The sequence below is a fragment of the Camelus dromedarius genome, chromosome 3 (genome assembly GCF_036321535.1).
Source record: "Camelus dromedarius isolate mCamDro1 chromosome 3, mCamDro1.pat, whole genome shotgun sequence".
NCBI classification, from domain to species: Eukaryota; Metazoa; Chordata; class Mammalia; order Artiodactyla; family Camelidae; genus Camelus; species Camelus dromedarius.
Genome location: NC_087438.1, coordinates 64,724,237 through 64,749,923, shown reverse-complemented (window position 1 = coordinate 64,749,923; position 25,687 = coordinate 64,724,237). Strand labels below are relative to the sequence as shown.

The following is a 25,687-nucleotide window of genomic DNA, read 5'->3' as shown; positions in this document are numbered from 1 at the left end:
GCTATTTCTTTGGACATTTTCTCTCTATTCTCCGTTATTTCAACTTACATATAGTATCACCTTTCGGATTATCCCACAGCTCTTGGATGCTCTGCTCAATTTTTCTCCACTTTTCTTTTTTTTTTTTTTTTTCCATTCTTTTTTCTCTTTTTACCATTTGAAATTCAGGATTTCATTTTGAAAAATTTCTTCTGGCCTACATTCAAGTTCACTAATTATTTTTTTTCAAGTTCACTGATAGTTTTCTTTTGTGTCTAGTCTGGTGATGAGCCATTTGAAGGACTTCTTCATATGATAGCATGTTTTTCATTTCTAGTGAATCAATTTTATTCTTTTTTTCATAGTTTCTATCTCTCTGCTGAAATTCCCTATCTGTTCATGCATGTTATCCATATTTCCCCTTAGATCCTCCAGTAGATTCATTGTAGTATTTTCAAGTCACTTTCTCATAGTTTCAACTTTGGGGCCATCTCTCAGTCTGGTTCTCTTTACTGCTTTATTTCTTCAAAATGGGTCTTTTTTTACTTTTTTGCCTTGTAAGTTTGACTGAATGCCAGACATTATATGTAAAGGAAAAATAGTGACTGATGTAAATAGTATTTGCTCCTGAAAATGGGCATGCCTGTTCATTTGGTGGCCACTAAGGTGGGGAGGGCTAACTAAATCTAGTCAGTAGTTGAGCTAACTTTGGGTTTTGTCATTGCTATAGTTGCCATTATTATATTACAGACTCAGCACTCCCCCCTACTGCTGATACCTTGCTTTAGTGAGAGGCCTGGAATGCTGGAGGGTTCTTCTCGGGGTTCCTGTTTCACCACCAACTTTTCAGCACGTTTGGCCACTGCGGGCGGGGTGGGAGGTTTCTCGCTCCATACCTTTTGTCCCTCTCCCAGCAGTAGTGTGCTGTTGCTCGTGGTGGGAGCAGGCTGATTTTCTTTTAAAGAAACTCTCTTATCCCGGCCACAGTCTTCTCTAAGCCCTGGAGGCCTAAGCCTCAAGGGTGGGGCTTTATTCACATTTCTGTCCCTTCCACCTATGACGGCCAAACTTCAGCTTGTAACTTGCAAAAGAGCAAGTTTCCTGGCCCTTCCCCTGCTGCAAGAGGTCTTTGCTTTCTCTCAGTGTAGGAATCTGAGCATGACTAGGGTTCTGTTCTGCCTCTCCTTAGCAGAGAGCTTTTGCTGTATTCTGCCCCTTCCCAATGAAGCTGACCCTTTGCTGATGACTGGGGGTGATTTGGTTTCCTGCTCCAGGAGCAGATGAGTTTTACTTAGTATAAGAGAAGGTTCTGAGCTTTATGCTTGTCCTCCAGAGGCAGCCCCTCCCCATCTATACATCTGTCCCAGTGAAGAGGCTCCGTGAAGTCTCCTGTCCTGCTCCCATCTTTCTCATGAGCGCTGGTTGAGGTCCCTGAAAAAAAGCTCATTACTGGGAGTGGTCTCCTTTGTGTGTGCAACTCCTAGCATTTCTACTGTTATTTTCACACACATGTGGCTTTTATGAATTTGTCAGAATATCCGTTTGTTTTCTTACCTGTTCTTCGGGCTGCTAATTTTTCCTCCTGTGCTCTGCCATAGGTGGAACAGTTTGATGTCTCAGCTCTCATCACAAGGGCTGGCCACCCTTTTCAATTCAGTTCACTTATTGCCTTGCAACTCAGTCCTATGAGAGGCTCAAAAAGTTTTAATTTTGTAGAGTATCTAGCTTTTCCCTTTTCCTTTTGGTTTCTGTTAATGTGGAAGCAATATTCCCTTGCAACTTTCCCTATCCTATGTGGAAGCAGAACTCTCAAAATGTTATTTAAGGATACCAATCCTTTACCATCCATACCTCAACATTTATGAGTATTTTCTTCTCTGACTTCTTGAATTGAATAGGACAAAGTCAAAAGACAAACTATGGAAATGGGCAAAGGACACAAATAGGAAAGGTCACGGTAAAGGAAATTTCAGTGGCTATTAAGCATACGAAAGTATGATCTACTTTACTCATAATAAGAAAAAGAAAGTATTTTTTATTGACCCTGTTGGCAACAAATGTGAGGACGTGTATTGCTGGTGAGAGTACAAATTTGTATAAGTTCTTTGGGGTAATTTGGTAGTCTCTAGAGTAATTTTGCTAGATATAGTCTTACCTCAGCAATTTCACTTCTAGATGTCTCTTGTTAAGTGGAAAAAAAAAAAAAAGAACAAGATGCAGAACATTTTGTGAAGTATGCTACCACTTGTAGGGGGATGGTTTGCTGGGGAAGAATGTAGTTTGTAGAAGCATGTCTGTCTCTCAAAGGATACATAGGAAGCGGGTTACAGTAGTTGCCTCCCAGAGGGGGAACTGGGTGTCTGGTGGACTGGGAGAGGAGAGAGGCTTCATGTCAACTGTTAACCCTTTAGTACCTTTTTGAAGCTTGTACCTTGTGCATTTATTACCTATTTAAAAAAATAAATTTCAGCTTTATTCACAGTCTATGCCCCATCAAATACTCTAAATACTCCCATCAAATATGTCCAAATGATCTATGTCCCATCAAATAGAAACAACTCATCAGACATCATCAAGGACTCACAAATACCTATTTTATGATTCATAGTAATAATAATTGTTATAATATTCTATATTCTGTAATATTCAGAGGAACACAGCTTTATACATGGTATTTGTTTCCATCCTTTTTAATACTTATATTAATTTGTTAGAAGTTGGTAAGAATGAGGTCTTGATAATCATTTTGAAAATATATAATCCTATACTGATTGATATTTTATTTTAAAATAGAGTGCATTCTTTAAAAGTATCTAAAAGTCAGTAATTATTAACTTCATTTAAAATGCAAAATTAATCATGATCTTTTAACATATTTTTATATAGCTCTAGAACATGATTTTCTTATTTTTGTTCAAATTTTTTTGGATCAGAGTGGGCTTTAAGCCACAGATCGATGGCACTTTCATACTTCCTCGGTTCTTTCAGCCAGTCCTGATGCCACCTAAGGTTTGCTATGACATTTGAATAGTTTTCCCCTATACTTTGTTTCCACTTGATAAACTCCTCTTTATTGTATTGGTGGACAGAAGCAGAAACCTTAGGGTAGTTTATAATTGAACGAAGCTTCTGATCCAAAGAATATGTAACTTCAGGAAATTTTGTAGCAATATTTGTTAGTTCATCTGGATCTGAGGAAAGATCTGAAAGAAAAAAAATTGAATAGCTGTCAAATAGTTACCTGCTAGAAATTTTTTTTTAGAATGTCATTATTCTGTGACAGATAATGTATTATAATTTATTTTTATTTTCAGTTCTTTTAAGTGTAGTAAGATAAAGGACAGTATAAATGGAGAAATCATATACAAAAAGTTAAACACCTTTCTAAATGTATGTTCAAATTATTTTCCTTCTTACCATTCATCCTGCTTCCCCCCCCCCCCCTTTTTTTTCTTATCTATTCTTAGATGGCAGAAACAGTCAAACTAGTGAGCCGGCTTAGGCCCAGTTCTTCCTACTTTTGATGCCTTGCTTACTTTGACATGAAAAAAAAAAAAAGGAATGCTTAAATTGTCCCATTTCAACAGCCCCAAACATTCCAGCTGTAGGAATTTTTTACATAGTCGAGTTGTGTTCTTGCAACTTTACTTACTCTGAGGGTTTTTTTTTTTAATATATTAACATCTTATGTTTAGTTTTTGAAAATTACATTCATCAATACTGTCTGAGCAAATGAGCATGGAAGTAAAAACTCTCAATTACTACCACTGAGGAAATAATGATAAATATTTTATAGACACCTTTTTTACCTACAATGTAGGAAGACAGACAATATAACTAGGATGCCAATCTAATTGGAAAAACGACAAATCAAAGATCTTATGACAATTTACTTAAGTCAGTAAATGAACCTTGCACCTTGAGGGTAAAACCCCTCCAGGTCTATTTGAGTGCACTAGCCAGGAGGCCCCTAAAGACATTTATGATTTTGCTCAGTGACTTCAGATGCCCCCTCTTTAGGAAAGGGAAGTCAGTGAAAAAACCCCAGAGAATATAAGAAAGGCAGGCTTCTCCACTGATCTTTGACAGTCACATCTGCTTTTTGAAGAACATAACCAATGAACAAACAAGAGTTGCCCATTCCTCATCAGGATGAAAATTTAAGGACTGTCTTCTGAAGCTAAGAATCTCCTGCTCTTAGAGTTAAGGGTGGGAGGGGAGGTTAATCAGTTTGGCCTCTAAAGAATTATTTTGAATTAATAATTTTGACATTTGTCAAAACTGGGAAAAAATTAGCAAAAAAGGAATATAAAATTAGCTTTAGCACATACTTTATATGCAAAAAGGGGGCAAAGGATAAGTAGAACTTTAAGTCTAATAATAATGCTTAAAAATGAATTCATAGAGTAGTGAAGGCTTTTGTAGGATGGAAGGAGCATGGATATTGGAGTCAGACCTGAGTTGAAATCCCAGCCCTACCACTTCGTAGCAGTGAGACCTTGTGCAGGTATCTGAATCCCTTTGAACCTTAGTCTTTTCTATAAAATGAGGATGATGGTATCATCTTGTAGGGTTGGGGTGAACATTACATAATAAATGTAGCACGTCAGACTCCCTAAGATAGAGGTATTAATCCTCCAGAACAACTGAAACCAAGGTACAATGAGAGGATGTTGACTACTGATTGGGAAAGATAACCATGAGTGTTAGAAGACAGCTTGATCAGAAAAAACAGTGGTGTTTTTAATCTTGAGGCCCAGATTAAAAGTCTTAGCACACCTACTTTGGAATTCAGATGCTGATTTACAAAGTAGCTGCTCCTCACAAGGGCAACCTTTTGTAAACTGTCCTAGTATGAGAAGCAGTAGATATTTATATATTTGATGACGATTACTGGCTCCCTTGAGCAAATGCTCTGTACGTCAGCTCATTACACATAATACTAAACTTAAAAAATACATCAACAATAAACAACAAGTTTATAGTGTATAGAACAGGGAACTATATTCAATATCCTATAGTAACCTACAATGAAAAAGAATATGAAAATGAATATATGTATGTATATGTATGAGTGAACTATTAAGCTTTACACCAGAAATTCACACAACATTGTAAACTGACTATACTGCAATTAAAAAAATATATGTATATATCAACAAACTTACCAAAGAGTTGAGGCAATACTGAAGCACCATCAGAGTAGGCTATATACTTCCATTGGTTAGTTCGAAGCATGTAGGTAGAAGCGTTCACATTGCATCCGTGGAATTGACTCAGAATCCAGGGTGGATGTAGGTTTTTGAATTTTTGTTCCTTCTTAAACATTTCTGATGATAGTGGCAACAGAGAGTATCCACTCAGGTTCTGAGGCAGAGGAATTCCAGCAATATCTATGTAACAAAAATAATACGATATTTTTTTAATGGCTCATTTTTTCATTAGTTGAACCTTGATAAATGATATCATTAAAGGTCACAGAGACTAGGGATGGTATATGGATTTTGTAAATAGACTGCCTAGATCCAAGTCTATTTTGTAAATAGATTGCCTAGACTCCATCAGACTTGTGACCTTGGGCATGTTATCAACCATTCTGAACCCCAGTTTCCTCATCTGTAAAAGGGGGATAATAATAATGCCTGTATTTCACAGGTTTGTTTTAGTTTTAATATGACAATTTATGTAAAATTTTGAGAACAGTGCCTGACACATCAGAAATGCTCAACAAATATTAGTTAATATCATCAGTGCTTTATTTCTGAATGGTGAAGTAATCACAGCTGTTTTTCAAATTTGTTCCATAGGATATTAATAAGACCTATGTAAGAAAGGGGTTTAGTACTTTTATATGTTTGCAAACAATGGTTAAAATTAAATAGGTAAATTTATTGTAGATGTAAATTTATTGCTGAGGTGTATCAAGGGTGGTTTATAGGATGCCATGTGTCTCAGTTATTTGATGACAGAACTTCTTTTTATTCCTAAGTAGCACCTTGAGGGACTAGTCTTTTTCAGAACATATGTTGGGAAAGCCTGGATTAAACTGATTTAGAGAAAAATAATTTATTTTTTCTTTATCAAATATAGTCATATAAAACAGCATTAGTATGAGAAATATCTAACTTAAAAAGAGGTTATATTTTTAAAAATTACTTTTAAGGTATTTGTTTGGAACTCAAACTGTCTTTTTCTTATAGAAAAATTACCATGAATTATGGCTTGGTACTTGGGACAGTTCCAAAATGAGTCTGTAAATGCCTCCCCCACAGCTTTTCTGGTTTCAATGTTCCATGCTTTTAGAAACATTAATTTAGAAATAATTAAATATCTCCAATGAAAAATAGAAAGTAATATATCTGCAATGCTAGAAATTAAAGTTGAATAAAGAAATTTGAGGAAAAACAGATTAAAGGAGAATAAGGAAGTAGACAAGAGCTCTGTAAATATCCTGAAGGTATTTGGTTTTTTACATATAACCTAATTAAAAAATACATATCTTACATTTCCTTGGAAGGGGCATATTACCAGTACTAATCTTCTGCCAACCAGTCATCACCAGGGACTTTTTTGAGAAAGAAGGAATGAAAGAACGAGTGAAAAAGGAGAGAAAGAGAAATACTTCGGAGATAACTGGTTAAAACAAAAAAAGAGGAGCAAAAATGTTAAAAAGATGATGTACATAAGGGAAGAAGACTGCCCAAGATGAAACTGAGCCGCCAGACAGTAGGCTCCTTACTGGAAGGTCTGCTGTTAGGAGACAGTGGGGAATAGGCTGGGCCAGGCTGGGCTGTGTGTCAGCCAGCAGGGGGCAGTGCCGGGAGGCTCAGGAAGGGAGAAAAAAGAGGATGTTGAAGATGGCTGGGAAGCAGGGACCAACTGGCACATGGCCATGACAGGGGAGTTCCTGTATTCAGCACTTTAACACACTTTAATACTTAGAAATACCTTATTTCAGATCTATTCTTAGCTTAATTTTCCTAAAAAAGCTTATTAGACTAAGAATTTAAATAATTCTCTTGTTTTTCTATGAGAAGTCAGGATTAAACTCCCCAACTTGAAGGAAGGATTTGAATTTAGGCAGTCTGACTCCAGGATCTCTGGACTCTTTAGTACTACTCTGTAAGTCTTGTTTTACCCTAGTTATTAAACTTCACGATCATCTTCAGCTGAGAAAAACAAAATAGTCTATGTAGAATGACCCTCCCAACCCTTCACTAAGATCCTGTAACAAGGAGGGCTTTACAGTTCAAATCACTAGCAGTGAAGCATTCTTTTAAGCACAACTGCATTTTTATACAATTACATTTTCACAATTCAAATTCTGGATTTATCCTTTATGTGAAAAGAAGGCAGACATTTTATAAAAAAAAGGCCAACTATTAAATGAAAAAAAAAATCACATGAAAATAAATTTGAAAGAGAAAGTCAAAACAATTTTAATTTAAAAATGAGACTACTTTTATATCTAACTGAGCTAAAGGATGCTGATACTAGGTTATCAGGGAAGAAAATATTTTGGGGAGTAATTTTTAAAGAATGATCTCTGAAATACATAAAGATATCAACTTCAACAGTATAAAGATTTCCTGTTCATAACAATGGCACTTTTTTGCCATTACAAGAAAATGATAATGTGATAGTATACTATAAAGGACCTACAAAGATACACAGACTAAGAATACTCTTCCTGCTTTATGATAAAATAATCATTTTATAGGAAAGAACCACATTTTTAAAATACCTTTAAAAAGCTATTTTTAAATTCAGACTTTTAAATAAAAGCATTGTACCATTTTAAAATTCAATGGGCTCTTTATATAGTAAGGTGGGTTTATTAAAACAGGAATCCCAATGAGTTTTTCCTATTTAATATCTTTCTACTTAAGGTTTTTTGAGTCATCATCTTTTATATATTTTTAAGGTCCATAGAATGGAAGGGAAGAGGCAGTCTGGCTTGAAGCTTTGATCTGAGAAATTTAATCTCATACTCTTTGTGTATAAATTGGATTCATACAAAACAATATAGCTATGGCTAAGCTAATAAAGAAAGGACCTTCAGAATTCTAAGAATAGATTATATTTTGTATCTATTTTGAACTTCTAATTGGTTAGAAGAATCTCAAAATAAGAAGTCCTTTGTAGACACTTTATCAAAATCTGTAAGCATAGGTAAAATAGAATATACTGATGCACAGTTTCTAATTTTAGAATGAATCGCTACTGAAAGTAGCTTTAAACTCTTCTGGTGTTGAGTAATTTCATTTTAAAAGGTTGAGGTAAACATCAGATTAAACATAGACCATCAGAATTATCTTTGCCTTGTCTGGTAAGGCTGTTCAGTAAGGCGACAGACTCAATTTATGCCTGTTAATACTGGTGTAATTGGTATAGCATCCTTTTACTCTAAAAAAATGTGCTAATTTGGAAAATAAATTAGATAGATACCCTATCTCAATAAACAAAAAACTGTTTATATGGTTCTAAAGTCTACATTTTCTTTTCAGTCATACATGGGGACACTTTCATGTGTCATTTCACCTTTTCAAATAAAATTGACTTTACCCAATTCCTTACTACTAGAAATTCATACTGTTTCTGATTCTTTATCATAATAAATAATAAATATCCATGGAGATAAATCTTTGTGTGTATCTACAGGTTATTTTCTAAAATTGGAATTTTTCTAGGTCAAAATGTGTGCATATTTCTAAGTAATTTGGAACATAATGCCCACATTTGCCTCCAGAAAATCTGCGCCAGTTTATTCTCCCAGCAGCAGAATGAGGCCTATTTCCAATGTAAGCTTTTCTGCTTTTTAAAAATCTTTGCAAACTCTATGTGTGAAAGAAAAATGGTATCTTCTTGTTTTAATATTTTTCTGACTACTGGATTTGAAGCTTAAAAATATCTTGGCCATTTGTTTGTCTTCTGTTGTGAATTGTTTATTTATATATTTGGTCAATTTGTTAATAGGGTATTTCTCTTTCTCTTATAGATTTGTGAGAGCTCTATTAATAACCTTTTATTTGTAAAAAGTTTAATTTAATTTTTTTAATCTTATTTTTTAGAACTTATATTGAAGTATAGTTGATTTATAATGTTTCATTAGCTTCTGGTATACAGCATAGTGATTCTGTTATATATATGTTCTTTCTCATTACAGATTACTGCAAGTCACTGAATACAGTTCCCTGTGCTATACAATAGAACCTTATTGTTTATCTATTCTGTACATAGTGTGTGCATCTCTCAATACCAAACTCAGTTTCTCTCCCCCTCCTCCCTTTGCCCTCTGGTGACCATAAATTAGTTTTCTCTGTCTGCAAGTCTTTTTCTGTTTTGTAAATAGGTTTATTTGTGTCATTTTTTTAGATTCCACATATAAGTGAGACCATATGTTATTTGTCTTTCTCTGACTTACTTCACTTAGTATAATAACCTCTAGGCCCATCCATGTTGCTGAAAATGACATTATTTCATTCCAAAAAAAGGTTAACTTTAGATAAATAATGTTACAATGTTGTTTCCTGGCTCCAGCATAAGGTTCCTGTTGAACTCTCCCCTCTAACCCTGCATCTTTCTCTTTCTATCTTACCTCTGGTTAACATCTGGTTAATAAGTGTTTCAGTGTTTTATATAAAGATCCATACATAGATACTCTCTTTACTGTCCTCCTCCAATCATATAAATGTAACTTCTTCCTTTTCATTATAAAAATATTCATTATGAAACACATTAAGCCTTGAAGATGTTAGTTTCCAGTTGAGAATTGGAGAGACACTGATTTTTGACTTTACCTACTGTATTCTAGTTGGGCAGGTCTAATCAACACATGATCTAAAATGCTGTTAATAAAATATATTCTCCTAGGAAATGTGACTCAGAAGGAATCTATTACCAGAAATCAGTCGAAGATAAAAACAAATAAAAATCTATGTAGAACGATGAGTTTTAGGAAATTATAATAATTGACTAATTATAGGAAAAAAATCTACAATTTCAGAGAATCCACATAATTTCCAGAAGAGTGAGGAAGGAATGCAAAGGAGTTTCAGGGAATTTTTTTGTTTTGGCTAGAGAAATATTTATTGTCAAGTAACATAAACTAGGCAGGGGGCAGCAGGTGTCCTTTAGGTGGATAAATGAAAATTCCCTCATTCCAAACAACTTTATTTAGTATTTTCTTATACAATTATGTTAAGACATATATATATTAGAAAATCTTCCAGTTTGCAGGTAACTTTTAACTCTTACAATGTATGAAATGGCAAGTAGTGATAATGGTGTATCAAGATTATAGAGAAGAAAATTTGCATTATAGCTGAATATAAAATAACATTTAAAGAAAAATGATTTAAACAGTGCGTATTAATCAACTAACCTATAAGGTGATAGAATTACTAAGAATAGTCTAGGACTCATTGCAGACAACTCCCTACAGAAACTGGACTATTTAGCGACTAGAGCCAAAAAGATAAAGAAAATACCAAATATCACTAAGAAATATATTAAAGAAAACTAAGAAAGAATTATCCCAGCCTTTAGTAATCTTTTGCAGTTCTGGTCATTGTCCCTCAAGAAAGCAGAATAAGGATAAAAAGTTAAGCAAATTTGGAAATGGGGTGGGGAAATTCTGTATGAGGAAAAACTAGTAAAGGAAACGGTAAAGAAATGCTACCAAAAAGAGAAGTGTATATTCATAAGACTACAAAGATGACAATAAGAGAGACACATAAATATACATAATTGCACATGCATTTCTTATAAAAACAGAAATGAGGAAAATAATAGGGGCTGCCTGGAAATTGATGGAGCCAGAAAGCGGCAGAGAGATGACTCTGTGATAATTGCTTTGGGACAAAGGGGAACCAGCAAATGATGACTAAGAAACTGAAGAGATTAAAAATATACATCAGGCAAAAGAGCAATAAAGAAGTGTGCTCAAATATGCAGGTGATGTGAAATAAAAGAGAAAAGGAGGACGCTGATCTAAATTAACTGTAAAGAGATTTAAGACCATGGAATAGGCTTTCGTTAAATGAAGTGAAAGACTGGTATCAGGAAAAAGGAGATCGAAAGAACTTCCTTATTTTGCTAATTTCCAGATGTATGTTTGTGTCACATTCTAATATATATATTTTAAACATAACATATGCTGTGTTATCTTTTTCTTTCACCAAAATCTATTTATAAATTGATGGTACTTTTTTGCAATTGATGGTGCCTTAGAATGTAGTATTTAGATGTTATTGACTTTAAGTGTTACTGAATTTAAAGTACTCTGCTAAAGTAGATAGACACTAACAGTTAGCTCTGTATAACTTCCTCCAAATTTATGATGGCTTTATTCTAGTATCTTTAACAAAAATTGATAACTATCCCTATCTGAATGTTGCTGTTCTAGGCCTATGGTTATGCTTATAGACATTAAGAAGCTTGTGAAACAAATATGACAGAAAAATCTTAAGATTCTGAGGAGAAATATGTTCATAGCATCAGCATTGAGGGACTTTTGTAGCATTGTAAAAAAAATTAGTAGTTTCAAAGTGGATGGAATAATCCAGAAGTGAAATCCTCACATTTTAGGAGGTGGTTGTAGAGAACCAAGTGATATACAAATCCCATCTATAAAGTCATGAACCTGAGTATCTTACGTGGCTTACTTTATTGTCATATCTTGGTTGTGAATCTTTCAAAGGAAAAAATGACTATAGTAAGTGAAGGCAAAAGGAACTTAGGAATAGTATCCTCATTTTTCAGATGTGGGTTTGACTCATGGTGGAATGAGTTGCTCAAGGTTATGAACAGGTCAGCAGGGCCTCTGACCATTTTGCCTACTCATTTTCCAGTGTTATTACAAATCAACATTTACAGAGTTGCATTACTTACCAAGCATAGTAGGGTAGATATCCACAAGAGAAACCACATTTGACACTTGCAGGTTGGCCTTAATTCCCGGTCCCATTATCAAGAGTGGCACATGGGCACTAGCTTCGTACATACTCATTTTATAAAACTGACGATGTTCCATGGCCAGCTCTCCGTGGTCTGAGGCGTATATGACAATAGTTTTCCGAAGAAGATCTAACTGACGAAGAGCCAAAATAACTTCACCTATAATATAAATCAAGATCAATCTTAATTAGCTTTCAGCTCCTGTTTTATTCTATCGCAGTAAGTTCAGACCCTACAAGAGTTTGTCAGGATGCTTCTTAACATCTGAGTGTTATCTACTGCTCTTAAGTAACTTTGCCAGGTTTCCCGTGCCTGCTCCTCAGCTGATAGACTAGAGAGAGGAAGGAGAAAATACAATCCCCAAAGGTTAAGTTACTTTATTTGGAGATCACGTTGACTTGCTTTCTATGTTTCTGTCAGAGAATGGGGAGAACATTACCCCAGTGACTCCAGTGAGAAATGGAAGACAAGCCTGGATGTGGGCACTGTGCACATCTCACGAAAGTACCGATATCACTGTTGACCCACAGTTGCTGCCCAGTGGGAGGGGATAAAAGGGGTAAGAACTCCTCCTCCCTGCTACCCTTTCTCTCAAATCACCAATCACCAGATATCATGCCCAGGAAGTTAGCTGAGGGTTATGGAAATCCCACCTTTGAAGAAGAGCTGGAAGCAATACAGATGGCATAGGAATATAATTGGCATGTTGTTGGACAGTACAATTCCTCTGACCAGTCCCTGTCTCTTAGTGCCATGAAACTTCCTCCTCATTTGTAATTAAGAGAACACAGTAAGGCACAGTCCAAAGAGAAGAGTCATCTCTGTTTTGGCAGTTCCTGAATCTGGCCTACAGGGGTCTGTATGGTTAAAAAAAAACAAAACAAAAACAAAACCCAAAAAACCCACAGGTGATTCTGAGCTCTGATCAGATCTGAGACCCACTGCTTATGGAGTTCAGACCATCAGAGTCTTTGACCCGGACAACTGTAATTGCTTCCTAAGTGGTTTTCTTGCCTCTGCTCCTCTTTTCCCTCCTAATATTCCCTGTACCACTCCGGTAGCTATCTCTCTGAAATATCTGATCAGGTCACATCCCAGCTGAAAATTTTCCCACAGCTTCCCACTGTCTAAGTCTTCAGCAAGTTCAGCACCTTCAGCTACCCCTAGACCTTTCCCAATGCTAAACTACTTAGAACTCCCTGAACGAATAATAATTCATTTAGACTTTCTGTACATACTCTGCCTTCTATGTCTCTCTCCCACACTCTACATGGCAAATCCCCATTCTTCCTTTAGGACCCAGCTCAAGCATTACTCCCTGCTCCTCCAGGTAGAGCGATTCACTGTCCCCAAGAACCCTACAACTTCTTACTGCTTCAGTTACAACACCATGTTATAACTGCTAGTGCTTAGTCTCATTCAGTACGTGTTGACTGAGTTTTTCCTATATGCCAAGCACCACAGATGCAAAGCTAGGCACGTAGGATGCAATGATGAATAAGAATGAATGTCCCTGCCCTCATGAAGTTCATATTCTTCAAGGGAAATGGACAGTAAACAATAGACAAAATAATTAAAGATTATGATGTAAACAAGCAAGGTGATAAAGGGTAGAGTCAGTAAGATGATGTGGCTGGTATACTAATTTAGAGTGGCTGGGAAGATATCCCTGAGGAAGTGATATCTGAGCTGACAGCTAAAGACTGAGAATAGCCAGCCCTGTAAGAAATGAAGGGAAGGGCATCTTAGGCGGAGGGAGCAGCACATACAAAGGCCCTGAGGTGGGATAAGAGGTTAGAGTGCTTTTAATTAATGTTTGATTTCTTAATAATATTCAGCTTAGTACCACCAGTGTTCAACATAGTGGCTGAAAGCTAGCAAATACAGTGAACAGTAATAAATACTATGAGTAACCAGGACAGTGTCAATTTAACAAAGGGATACAGTATATTCCATAAACTTTGTAATGTGAAGTAAGTGGCTGCATTTTTTTCTCTGAATAGACTTCAAGAGGTATTCCCACACTTCCTGCAGCAATATTTTATATATATAATATCTCACTTTAAGGATGAATGGTTAGCAGCAAACTTTCAAAAATGATTTCCAGGGTGCAAATGGGTGAATATTTACTAACATTAGAAAATACTGAAATACTATTCGGTATTTGTATGGATTTAGGATTGAAGAAATTCACTTAAAATCTTATTTGCATTTAAGATTGAGTCCTTAGGACTTTTAATACATATTATACTTGCAATATTATAAATAGTTTATTCATATGACTTTTTTGCTTTCTGCTTTATACTTTTCTATTTTTGCCCAATGAATGCTTTTTAAGAAATAGCCATTTACTTGTTCACTCCCAAGGTTTACTTTGTTCAGAAGTGCTACCCACACTCCACTAATGTAATTATGCCCTACTCCAAAGTGCAGCAAAATAAATGATACAGTTTTATGAAAATAATTTGTTATTAAAATGGGTATTTTTAAAAACCGGGATTTGTCCACATCTGAACTGGAAATTGCCATAAGTCTTCCAGTGAACAGGCAAAACACTTTCCTGACCATTATCCTATGGATGCAGGTTTGGCTTTGAGCTGAACTAGGAAAAGAGATTCAACATAATTCTGGACCAGAATGTACGTGGGAAAATGGATTTCAGCTTTAGTTAAGCCTTGCTCTAAATGGCTAGGAACAATGGATTGGTTTGCAGTTATTACAAGTCTGGGAGAAGACACAAGATTCTACATCTAATCTTGTCTCATCTCCCAGAACCCAAATTGCCTTAAAATTAACTGTGTTTGGCTAAATATTGATTCCTGATTAAAGCTGATAAAACATTTTGTTTCAAGCTGATGATAGTTTTCTATGACCCTTTATATATGAACAAATCTAAGGATCTGTTAATTTATGAATAAGATAGAAAATTTTTATTCTACTATTAATTAATGCAAATTATCCAACTTTTATATGTGCCAAGAGTCTTATAATTCTAAGCCTGACAGATCTCAGCAACTACTGTGAGAAATTATCTGAGGATGTTCATACAAGTCACCAACCAGCATGATCACAGTTTGTTGGAAAAATATTATACTTTTTCTTCACGTAGTTGCTTTTTAATGATACCACTTACCAAGCATAGCATCTGTCTCAGCACACATAGCATAATAAAATGCTCTAATATTCTTAATTTCTTTTTCTGTAAATTTCCCAGTGCAGTTTTTTGTATAAGAAGAGTAATAATCTATAGGGTGCATTTCTGACAGAGGTGACCACTTTGGGATTTTGATGGCATCATAAGACACCTAAAAAGGAGAGAAAAACAAAGCTGTAATATTCCTCCCCTCCAACAAGTATGTTGTTTAATTACTTAGGATAGTAGAAGATAATTGTTATGAACTATCTAGAGAAAAAGTAAATCAAATGCATAAATTAGGAACAAACTGTCAATATTCCCAGTAACAACAAAAGGTATATATCACTATCTGTATACATAGTAAGACAGTTGTGAAATTACTTGAAAAATTGAAAACATGAAAATGAAAATGAAATGTCAATGGAAAAAATGAGCTACATTAGCCAGTATTCTATTCCATAATAAGTATCTAAGTACTTTAACAGAGTTGTGTGATCAATTCAAAACTTCAGAGTCAATAACCTGAGAATCTAGACTCCTTTTTTTCCAGTAGTTCACTAGTAAAAATGCCAATATCTAGTGAGGTAGCCAAATGTTTGTTAAGAACAAATACAACTTTTTTTAAAAAATTGAAGTGTAGATGATTTACAAAGTTGTATTAGTTTCTGGTGTACAGCATAGTGATTCAGTTATACATATATATGTATCAAATACAACTTTTTAATACGTATAATGATTACAGTTTTGGTAAAAACAATTAAGACTAGACTTAAGTCATGTATATCTTCTAGTCATGTATCTTTAAAAAATTCAAATGTCTACTTACTACTTACTTAAAAATTATTTGACTCATTTCATTAGACTAGCACTGACTCCCAACAAGTTTTTCAAGGTAGAGCCAGTTGGAACTTTTTAAGAAGATATGAAGTATCTAAAACTTCAACATTGTTTCCTGTAAAGCAAGGTGCACTAAATAATGTATCTGGTTAGAGGTTTTAAAGTAAATTAAATTTGATTTAAGATGATGCATTTCAAAACACAGGCAGCCCTGCTTTGCATGGTTCAGATACACATGAATATCAGTTTCCAAGGTTTAGTTAAATAAGACCAGTTTCCCAACAACAGGGTTCAAATTTTAGTTACTGTTAGCCAAAGTATCAGAAAAGGAGACCTGATTGAAATAAAAATGTGTTTAATTTGGGGTTTGTTAGGACTGCCGCCTGAGAGAAACAGACTTCAAGAAGCACTTCTCAGAGTTCTGCCAGAATTGGGGGGTGGGGAGGCTTATAAAGACAAAAACCTGCAAGGGCGCAGTTAGTCACATGACTTGTTTATCAAGAATTACAATTGGCGCTGACAAAAAGTGAGGAAGTGAAGACGCTTAGACTGGTTGGAGCCCGAAGTGGTTGCATAGTTACAAGGGGAGACCTTGAGACCCTAAGGTTGCAGCTGGCAGGTGTTTGTTCTGAATATGGCTGGTGGTGTGCCAGAACTGGGGTCTGGTACAGTTCAGAGAAAGTTCAAGTTCTCAGCAGTGCAGAGATGTGTCTGAGCCCAGATCCTTAATGACCATCCGACTCAATTTTCTGTGCGTGACTGTCATTACTCCATTATAATGTCAATTTGTCATCAGTACCAAGGTATATTAACCATGTGTTATTGCGTGAAGTACAGACTTTCACATTCATATGCTGCTAGTTATTTAGTCTCCAAATCACTATGCAGGCTATATATATGTACCACAATCAGTGATTAATGACGTCATTTCTTTCAAAGTTTGTCAACAATTGGTCACTGCACATCTTTTATTCAGTCCATACACAGACTGCAAAGTATATAAGTGTGCTGCCTCCTTGTCTCCCAGTGATAAATCCATGTGACATTAAAATGGATAATCAAAAGAGGAAATTGGTCAACAAAGGTGAATGAATATACAGTAAAGAAATAAAAAGTGGTAATCCTGGAAGTGAAATTTGAATCAAACGTTAACTGGAGTTATAGAAGAAATAGCTGACCTGGGAACGCTGACAGTGCCACAGTTTGACACACTCAAGGTACATAGCCAGAGGCACTCAGTAAAAACGCACTCGATATAAACGAAGAAGGTCCTCGGGGAAGTGACACTAGCAAAACTTCACATTAAAGGAACTCTGAGAAGTATATCATGACATTCAAAATGCAAAGGGTAATGTGCTGGAAGGTGACCCAAATTTAGAAAGGAATGTGACAATCTGCCAAGACAGAGAGAAGATGCTTGCTCTGTATCTTAAGTTACACAGTGAGAAGGCAAGCACTGTTCAAACTACTCTTAATTTTTCTACAAAAAACCAAAACATTTTAATTCTCAATGTTTCTAGTGTCTTCAATTACAATGCATTAAATAAACCTTTGTTTTACTGTTTTGTCATTTCCTTATACATTTATAACCCCAAAGAAGAGTTTCTCATGTTTTGACAAATGTTTTTAGAGTCCTAGAAAAATAGTCATTTTCCCAATTGATTTTTAAGATCTCTTTGTATGATTTCAGCTTGCATCGTCATTTTTACGATCCTGAACCATGCGAAGTGAGGACTGCCTGCACTCCTAGGTATAGACATACTATATGTAAATATATTCATCTTAGAAGTAGGTTCTGAGTTTTAACACATTTTATTTTCGTAAAATTGTCCCTTTAGTGTTTGTCAAGCAGTTGTTGGTCAAGTTTGATTGAACGAGAATATACAATTTTCACATTTTTCTTTGAAAGTGATAATAAGCAGTGAGCAAACAGTAATAACATACCGCTATAGTGCTGACTTCTACTTTTGAGCACACACAGTGTACCTACCTTTTTAAGCCAATAAAGAGATGTGTGAAATGTGGAAGATCCAAAATTTTCTCCTGAAGATGGTGAAGGATACGGGTGTGGTAAATTTAATCCCAAGTATAGAACAAACGGTTGAGTGTAATTAATTCCTTCCTTTCTTAACCAGTTGACTGCTCTGTCTGTACTCTTCCAGTCCCTTTGCATTACTCTTACTTTTGTCTTTTTAGGGATAAGGTTAACCATAGGCCTGCCTTCTTGTCTGAGTAAGAAAGCAACATCTCTTGTCCAGGCTTCTACACGATTGCTGAGGGGGCAAAAATACAGGTATATTGTAAGGTATTTTAAAAGTTAAAAAAAAAATCTGTCAATGCATAAATATGAGATTAATATGGAAAACAATTTTTAGACTTCAGACTGACTACACTAGATTTCATTAAGTTACCGAGCATTGCAAATTCAAAAACCAAGAAAACCAAAAAAACCCAAAAAACATACCAAGGACCAAATATTCATCTATGATTTTTTTTTAAACTAACATTATTTAGGTTACTTTTTCTCATAACAAGATACTCAGTAAAATAAAAAAAAATTTCAGATTCCTAGTATTTCTTGAATTTTCTAGCATTTTTTCTTTTTTTTTTCTGTCAGAATAAGAGATAGCAGTTCTAACTAAAGACTGTAATTTCCTCCTATCACTAAATCTCTATATTTAATAATTCTTACCTCCCTTGTGTACCTCATGTGTTTTTTGAGGTCTCATGTTTTAAATTGTTTCCTGCTTTATCTTTTCTCATTATAAGAACAATTTTAACTGTGATTTAAGCTATCTAAGCTAATAGTGATGCAAATTTCTTTTCCATTATAAACTAGATATATTTCTTTAGCTGATTTAAAAGCTAAATGATCAATTAAATTTCTCTAAATATTTTATCTCACTACTTGATAAGTAAGTAGTAGTACTACTACTTTTTCTCAATCAATATGTAAGTATTTTAGCTGGCATAACTGTTTAGGAAGCAGTCTTGTACATTTCTAAGATGCTTTTTTTTTTATAAAGTTTTGGTTGAGGCAAACACCTCTGAAGTACCCTACCAATGAACAAAAGAGCTTAAAATATTCAGATATCAAGATAGAAATAAAGAATATTTTATATTAAAACAATACTCCACATAAGGGAAATTTCAAAGCCACACAAAATGACCAATGGCTCATAGATGAGCTAAATATAACTTATCTGCCTTTTGAAGACAGGCAAAGAAATTCAAGCACCATAATAAAAATATAATTTTTATAGTAGATATTCAATATATTTTGATAAAAAATGAAAACCAGAATTTGAGCAGAATTACATCTATCTAACAGATTCTAATTAATTCTGTCCAGCAAATAGAAATCCCTGAAATAATAAGTATTGTAAACTTTATCACACTATCAAAACAATCTAACAGTTTCTTATCTTTTGTTTAAATCATTGCTGAACTCTCACTATATGTGGCTATTATTAGAGTTATTGCAGAAGAGTGGAATGTTTGGGGTTTATTACACCAGCAGTGTTTTTGTTATGTTAATAAGGTTATTTTGGGATCCCCAGCTAAGGATGGGGGCTGGTTGCCAGTCCCAACCAAGAGATTAGAGGGTTGAAACTTTTGGTCCCACCTCCTGAACTCTAGGGAGGGAGGATGATGGAGAGACGATGGGGATTGAGTTCAATCACCAGGGGTCAAAGATTTAGTCAATCTTGCCTGCATATAAAACCCATACAGGAGAGGGCTGGGGAAGGGGAGGACAGCGGTGCGGGCTTGGAGTGGGCATGGAAGCATCGCACCCTCTCCCCATGCATCTCTTCCATCTGGCTGTTCCTATGTCCTTTTATAATAATCTGGTAATGTAGTAGGTGAAATTTTTCTCTGAGTTCTGTGAGCCACTGTAGCAAATTAATCATATGCAAGGAAGAGATCATGGGACCCTCTGATTTTATAATTGGTTGGTCAGAAGCATAGATGATAACGTGGACTTATGATTTGTGTCTGCAGTTTGGGGGAGGGGGCAGTCTTGTAGGATTAAGCTCTTAACCTGTGGAATTGAGTTAAACTGTAGGACACCCAGTTGGTGTCCAGAGAACTGGTAGTGTGTGGAAACTGCCCCACAGATTGGAATTGGGTGCAGAACTCTAATTGGTGATCAGAACCTTTAGCCGGCTTTGATTAATTCAGTTATAGACTGTTGTCCTGATTATACTCAATCAACCTTAACGATGCAGTCATAAGTGAGTTTAGAACATCTCAAGGAAAGATCTTCTTGCCCTGAAAGATGGTTGTATTGAACTCAGAGTACCATCTTTTCCACAGCAATTAGTAAGTGTGATTTAATTTAATCTTTCTGGTCAGATTATGCCCCCTCCCTTTTTAATTTCCTTATTCTGTGTTCATGAGATTCTTTTAACCCAGGTTGGTCTCCGTAAAGATAAAAAGGCTTAAATCAAGTTAATTTTGGTCCAGTCTTATCATTATGGCTAATTTCAAACTTAGCTTTATTTTTTGCCCTCTTACTAAATAACATGTGATTGCCCTCCTATGTTAGTGGCATCTTTTTTTGCCTATTCATGAGTATGTGTGCTTTTGGCATGATTTCGATAACAGCTGGTATTCATGTAGAGGGTAACGAATGTTTTCAGCATTACTAGGGCAGCAAGGACAGGATTATGGCTGAAGGTAAATGTTCCAGCCCAAGCCTTCTGGGCCCTTGTTAAGCACAAGAAAGCAGTAGACACAGTAGACACAGTAGGCTGCTAACAGGAGCTGCTGTTCTCAGCTCAGAGAGTCCCTTTCCCCAGCCCAAAGTTCTCCTGGCTAGTAGCACTAATGAGGAAAACAGGGAAAGAGAATGTGAATATGTAACCTCATAACTGGTGACAATTACTGTGACAGAAAGATAACTTTTAAAATTACACCCTCTCTACTAACCAACCAACGTCTCCACCCCTTCTTAACCAGACCACACTGTTGCACCCGGAAACAATATCTTTTGACCATGTGCTTGAACTTACTTTGTCTTATTGTTCAAAGTGTTGTCTCTCCCTCCCTGCACCCCACCTCCCACCATTACTTGCTATAACCTCCTCCAAATATAAACTTCTAATTAATTGGTCACTGGATGTATTTTGAACAAATTTCTTTCCATTCCATTTCCTTGTACTTTGTCTGGAATATTAAGAGTATAGTTTCAATCAGAACAATTGAAAAGGGTATTATTAAGGAGGAGGAACCCAAACTACCTGTGGTTTAGATACTTTATGATTCAACTGGCTTCTCTCATTATAAATTTACCCTGTTACTTGCAAATAGGCATGAACACACAATGCGTAGTTTCCTATATGCCACCATTTCTCAAAGTGTGGCCCAGGGATCTCTGGGAGGTCCCCAAGAGGCTTTCAGTGGGTCCACGAGGTCAAAACTGTTGTCATACTAGGTTTTTGTTTTTTTTTTGCCTTTTTCATTCTCAGGCTCTCATGAGTATACAGTGGAGGAGAGCACTCTCATGTAGCCTCAGGTGGGAGTTCAGGCGTGGAGAACACCTTTGTCAAAGGAGGTTGTTTTCTATAAACTGAGAGAGGCTTCACTGTGTCATTTTGTGCCCCTCCAGTGGTCCAAGGATTACTTTACCTCTTTGCAGAAATATAAGAGGGGCTTCTCTTTTCAAGAGATGTAGCAATAACCACATGTTTCTGATAAAGGTATTCACAATTGGTTACATGTTGTCCTACCTCCCTTGTGGTCTGGTCCCTTATGTCTTTGCTGCTCCAAGAGTGGTCTACTGACCAGCAGCATCAGCATCACCTGGGAGCTTATTAAACATGCAGAATCTCAGGCCCCATTTCAGACCCACTGAATCAACAAGGGCATTTTATAAGATGCCCAGGTGATCTGCATGCTTATTAAATCTTGAGATGCACTGCTCTACATAACGGTGTAAGACTTTTTATGCAAAAAACCCTCAGTTTTTGAATATGATAATCAAAATAGTTTCCATAGTAGCTCATGAATAGGAGAATTATTCTACCTTGGATCAATTCCAGAAAACAAATGCACTATACAACAATCAGCAGTTTGATTAGTTCTTTTTAACAAAACCTCCTAATATAAATTGAAAATAAAACTATCCCATTACCAACTGATTATTACATAAATTTGTATATATGCCATTGCTGTGTGGGTTTTCTGGCCAATGTGCCAAATTCTACTGCTGCAGCATCGGATACAGCCAGTCCACAGGTGGCACAGGATTAATTTACACAGTAACAGTCACATCTGAAAAATATCACATGTTAAAATTGATGAGAACATAGTTTTCTTCCAAATGAATTAGGAACCTAGACTTAAACCTTCAGTTTGCTGAGATTCCAAAGATAATCAACTATCTCAGAATTTAAAGAGTTCCATGGAGATCAAGCTCTTTCTCTGTGTCATACACATACTCATTATTCTTGATGGGATTTTAACAGCTAAATGTGTCTCCAGTAAGTCTCCTGCATGGAAAAATTATAATTCTGAATCACATCCTTGCAAACTTCACTATCAGCATAACAAATTTGCTAAGAGAAAATAGAATCCATATTCATTTCCATTAAATGTTCTTCTCAAAATTGTGAGAAACACACATATCATTTTTTAAGGGATTCACAAGGCTGTCATCTCTTCATATATGATTACTTACAAAAAGAGTCTGTTTTAGTTGAATGAATAATACCAACTCTGGCAATTCAGGTTGGAACATCACTTTTCAATATATATTATTTAAATGCTCAATATATGCATGTTTTCCAATTGACCAAGTGTATGAATTCCAACCATTTTCTATTTTTAATGAAATAATAGTAGCTGGTGCTCCTTAATCTTTTTCATAGAGCTATTCATAAATATGATAAAAATCATGGATTTTTTTGCCACTAAACAATAATATTAAAACTATATAATAATACTTATATAATATAATTTAATAATAAATAATATCGATACTATGCATTTTATCTTATAATGAAATAATATATTAATAATTATACTATTATATAGGTATTCTGTTATATATTTTATATTTTATGGTATTTATTATAAATATATTTATGCAACTATATATTGTTATCAAATTATATAATAGTAGATAAATTTCAAACGAAAGTTTTGTTTTGAATGAGTGTGGGGGGGTACTCAGGGATTTCATGGACTTCAGATTGTGAACTCCTACCTAACCATTTTGTAGTCTGCTAGTGAGTTCATCCCTGTGGGAGAAACATTATTTATAACTCTGAATTCCTAGGTGACAGTGACTATAGCCTTTAACAGAATATTTGCTGCAGTTTGGGCTTACTTAAATAAAGGCAGCCTTTGGGATTACATTTAAAATGTAAGAAAAAATCTTCTCCTTTTTTGATGTAAAAGTAGTGAGTGTGATCTAAACCATTAGAGTTATAATCATAGCCAAACTATTTTATCACAATTGCTTTTTCCACAAAGTAGCAAATGGTCCTTTATTCTAAAAAGTATAGTAGTAGAAGGGTTCTCTGCCTGAGTGGATATGAGGTGGTAGTATCATTTTAGTAGCTAAAGAAGTCACCTCGAGTTCCAGCCCAACCCCTCCCACCTCTTCTTTCTGCTCCATTAGCTGAGTAGAGTGGAGGAAGAGCATTCTGCACAGAAAGACAAGCTTGTGCAGTGGTCCGGAGGGATTAAAAGGCATGTTAAAGAAATTAAAGGAAGATCAAGTACATATTGAAGGAGAGAGTGGTACAAAATAAGACTGGAGGTAGGCAGGGGCCAGGTTTTGTAGCATCTTATAAACCATGTTGTGGATTTGGGATTTTAGCCTACCTGCAGAATGAGTTTAAGCAGGTAAGTCATTTGACCAGATGTATGTTTTAAAAAGATGACTCTGGCTGCCTATGGAAAATAGTTCAGATAGAAGAAAATAAGTTATAAGGTCATTTCAATAGATTAGGCAAGAGATGACGGTAGGTTGGTGATGATGATAAGTGAATAAACTGGAGAAATATTTTAAAAGTACAACTGACAACATTTGGTGATACATTAGATGGGTGGGGAAGAGATGTCAGGATCACTTCAGTGTTTTCAGTATTGATATCTTTTAGATTTTGGAAGACAGAAAGGGAAAGAGATTTAACATTAACAAGAAGAGCAAGACTAATACTCAGATTATTCTATATTTCATACTAATATGTATCTGTTTACCCAAAACCCACTGTATTAGTTTCCTAGAACTGCTGTAATGAATTACCATAAACTGGGTGGCTTAAAACAACAAATTTATTCTCTTATGGTTCTGGAGGCTAGAAACTAGAGATCACAGTATCAGCAGGGCCATGCTCCCTTCTGATGGCTCTAGGGAAGAATTCTTTCTGCCTTCTTCCTAGCTTCCAGTAACTCCCAGCAATCTTTGCCATTTTTTGGCTTGTAGCTGTGATCACTCCAACCTCTGCTTCTGTCTTCACACTGCCTTCTCTCTGTGTCCATGTCCATTCCTCTTCTAGTAATCCCTGACACTAGTCAGGGGTTAGGGCTCACTCTAAATCTAGGATGATTCCATCTTGAACCCTTAGCTAATTACATCAGCAAACAGGATAATTCCAAGTAAGTTCATATTTGTAAGTTCCAAGTGGACATGAAGTTTTGGGGAACACTGTTCATCTCAATATAGTGACCTTTATTTTTAATGAATTAGTTTCCTGGTTCTTACTATAATCATTAGCATCATCATAATCACTAATATCATTACCATAACCCTCAATTAGCACCTGTTAAGCAAGAGGTACTGCTCTAAGATCTTAATATGTATTTGTGCCAGGGGTCACAAGTATTGGGAGACCCCAAGATCACACCCAAGTTCACTAGAAGGACTCCTGGGATGCAGCACACAGTTGTACTCATAGTTGTGATTGGCTACAGTGAAAGGACACAAAGCAAAATCAGCAAAAGGAAAAAGTACTTAAGGTGAGTCCACAGGAAGCCAGATATGAGTTTCCAAGTGAGTCACAAAGGACACAATCTGTCCAGCATCAAACTATGACAATATATGTGAAGTGTTGTTTACCAGGGAATCTTATTAGAAATTCAGTACCCAAGTTGTTAATGTGGGCTAATCATGTAGGTACCCTCTGCCTAGCAAATACTAAAAGCCAGTCCCAGAAGGAAAGCAGTTGTTTAGCATGAACCACATTGTACAAATACTCTAGGTACATCCTGAGTCACTTTTATCAGTTAGGGAATAAAGGGAACACTCCTGAAATTCAAGTTCCCAATGTCAGCCAAGGACCAACCTTGAAAGCAAACCTTTCTAAGGATAGCGGTTTCAAACCTGCTATGTTAGCTCTTTTCTGCACATATTCTTTTTGTTTAATCTTCTCAACAAAGAATCTAAAGTTCAGTTAGTTTAGGTAATGTTCCCAAGATTATACTTATACACGTTAGTAGTACACAGAGAAACTAGGATTCAAAAGTAGGCAATCTGATTCTTGATCTCTACTTTTATCCACTATGCTTGGTTGCCTAACTTTTGAGGACTAAGTAAAGTGAAAGGAAAAAAAGTTACAATAGACTCACATTGGCAAGAACTAACAAAAGCAATTAGCAAGAAGATTTTAGTCTTTAGAACAAATTGTAAAGTCAGTTAAACAGTAGCCATTATGTAAAAAAACTAAATCAAAATAAATCATGGGCTAAACAATTTTATAGACCTTTAATGTTTAAGAGGAACAAAATTACCAGCACAGTAGTAATTTTAATATTTTAAGGAGATTA

At 35.5% G+C, this 25,687-nt stretch overlaps 2 protein-coding genes across 3 annotated transcripts in view; one reads left to right on the top strand and one right to left on the bottom strand.

The window, feature by feature from the left end:
• Positions 1 to 25,687, top strand: part of SKIC3 (SKI3 subunit of superkiller complex) — a 136,786-nt gene that overhangs the window by 20,534 nt on the left and 90,565 nt on the right. The gene's annotated exons all lie outside the window — the stretch shown is intronic.
• The window catches only part of ARSK (arylsulfatase family member K), a 33,406-nt gene continuing 10,270 nt past the window's right edge, over positions 2,552 to 25,687 (bottom strand). For both annotated transcript variants that reach the window (XM_010993954.3, XM_010993955.3), the window contains exons 4-8: positions 17,901 to 18,183; positions 15,071 to 15,242; positions 11,872 to 12,096; positions 5,148 to 5,372; positions 2,552 to 3,182 (exon numbers count right to left, since the gene is read on the bottom strand). In XM_010993954.3, the coding sequence (XP_010992256.1) occupies positions 2,884 to 3,182; positions 5,148 to 5,372; positions 11,872 to 12,096; positions 15,071 to 15,242; positions 17,901 to 18,183 (1,204 nt within the window). In that variant the 3' untranslated portion in view covers positions 2,552 to 2,883. The remainder of the gene's footprint in view (positions 3,183 to 5,147; positions 5,373 to 11,871; positions 12,097 to 15,070; positions 15,243 to 17,900; positions 18,184 to 25,687) is intronic.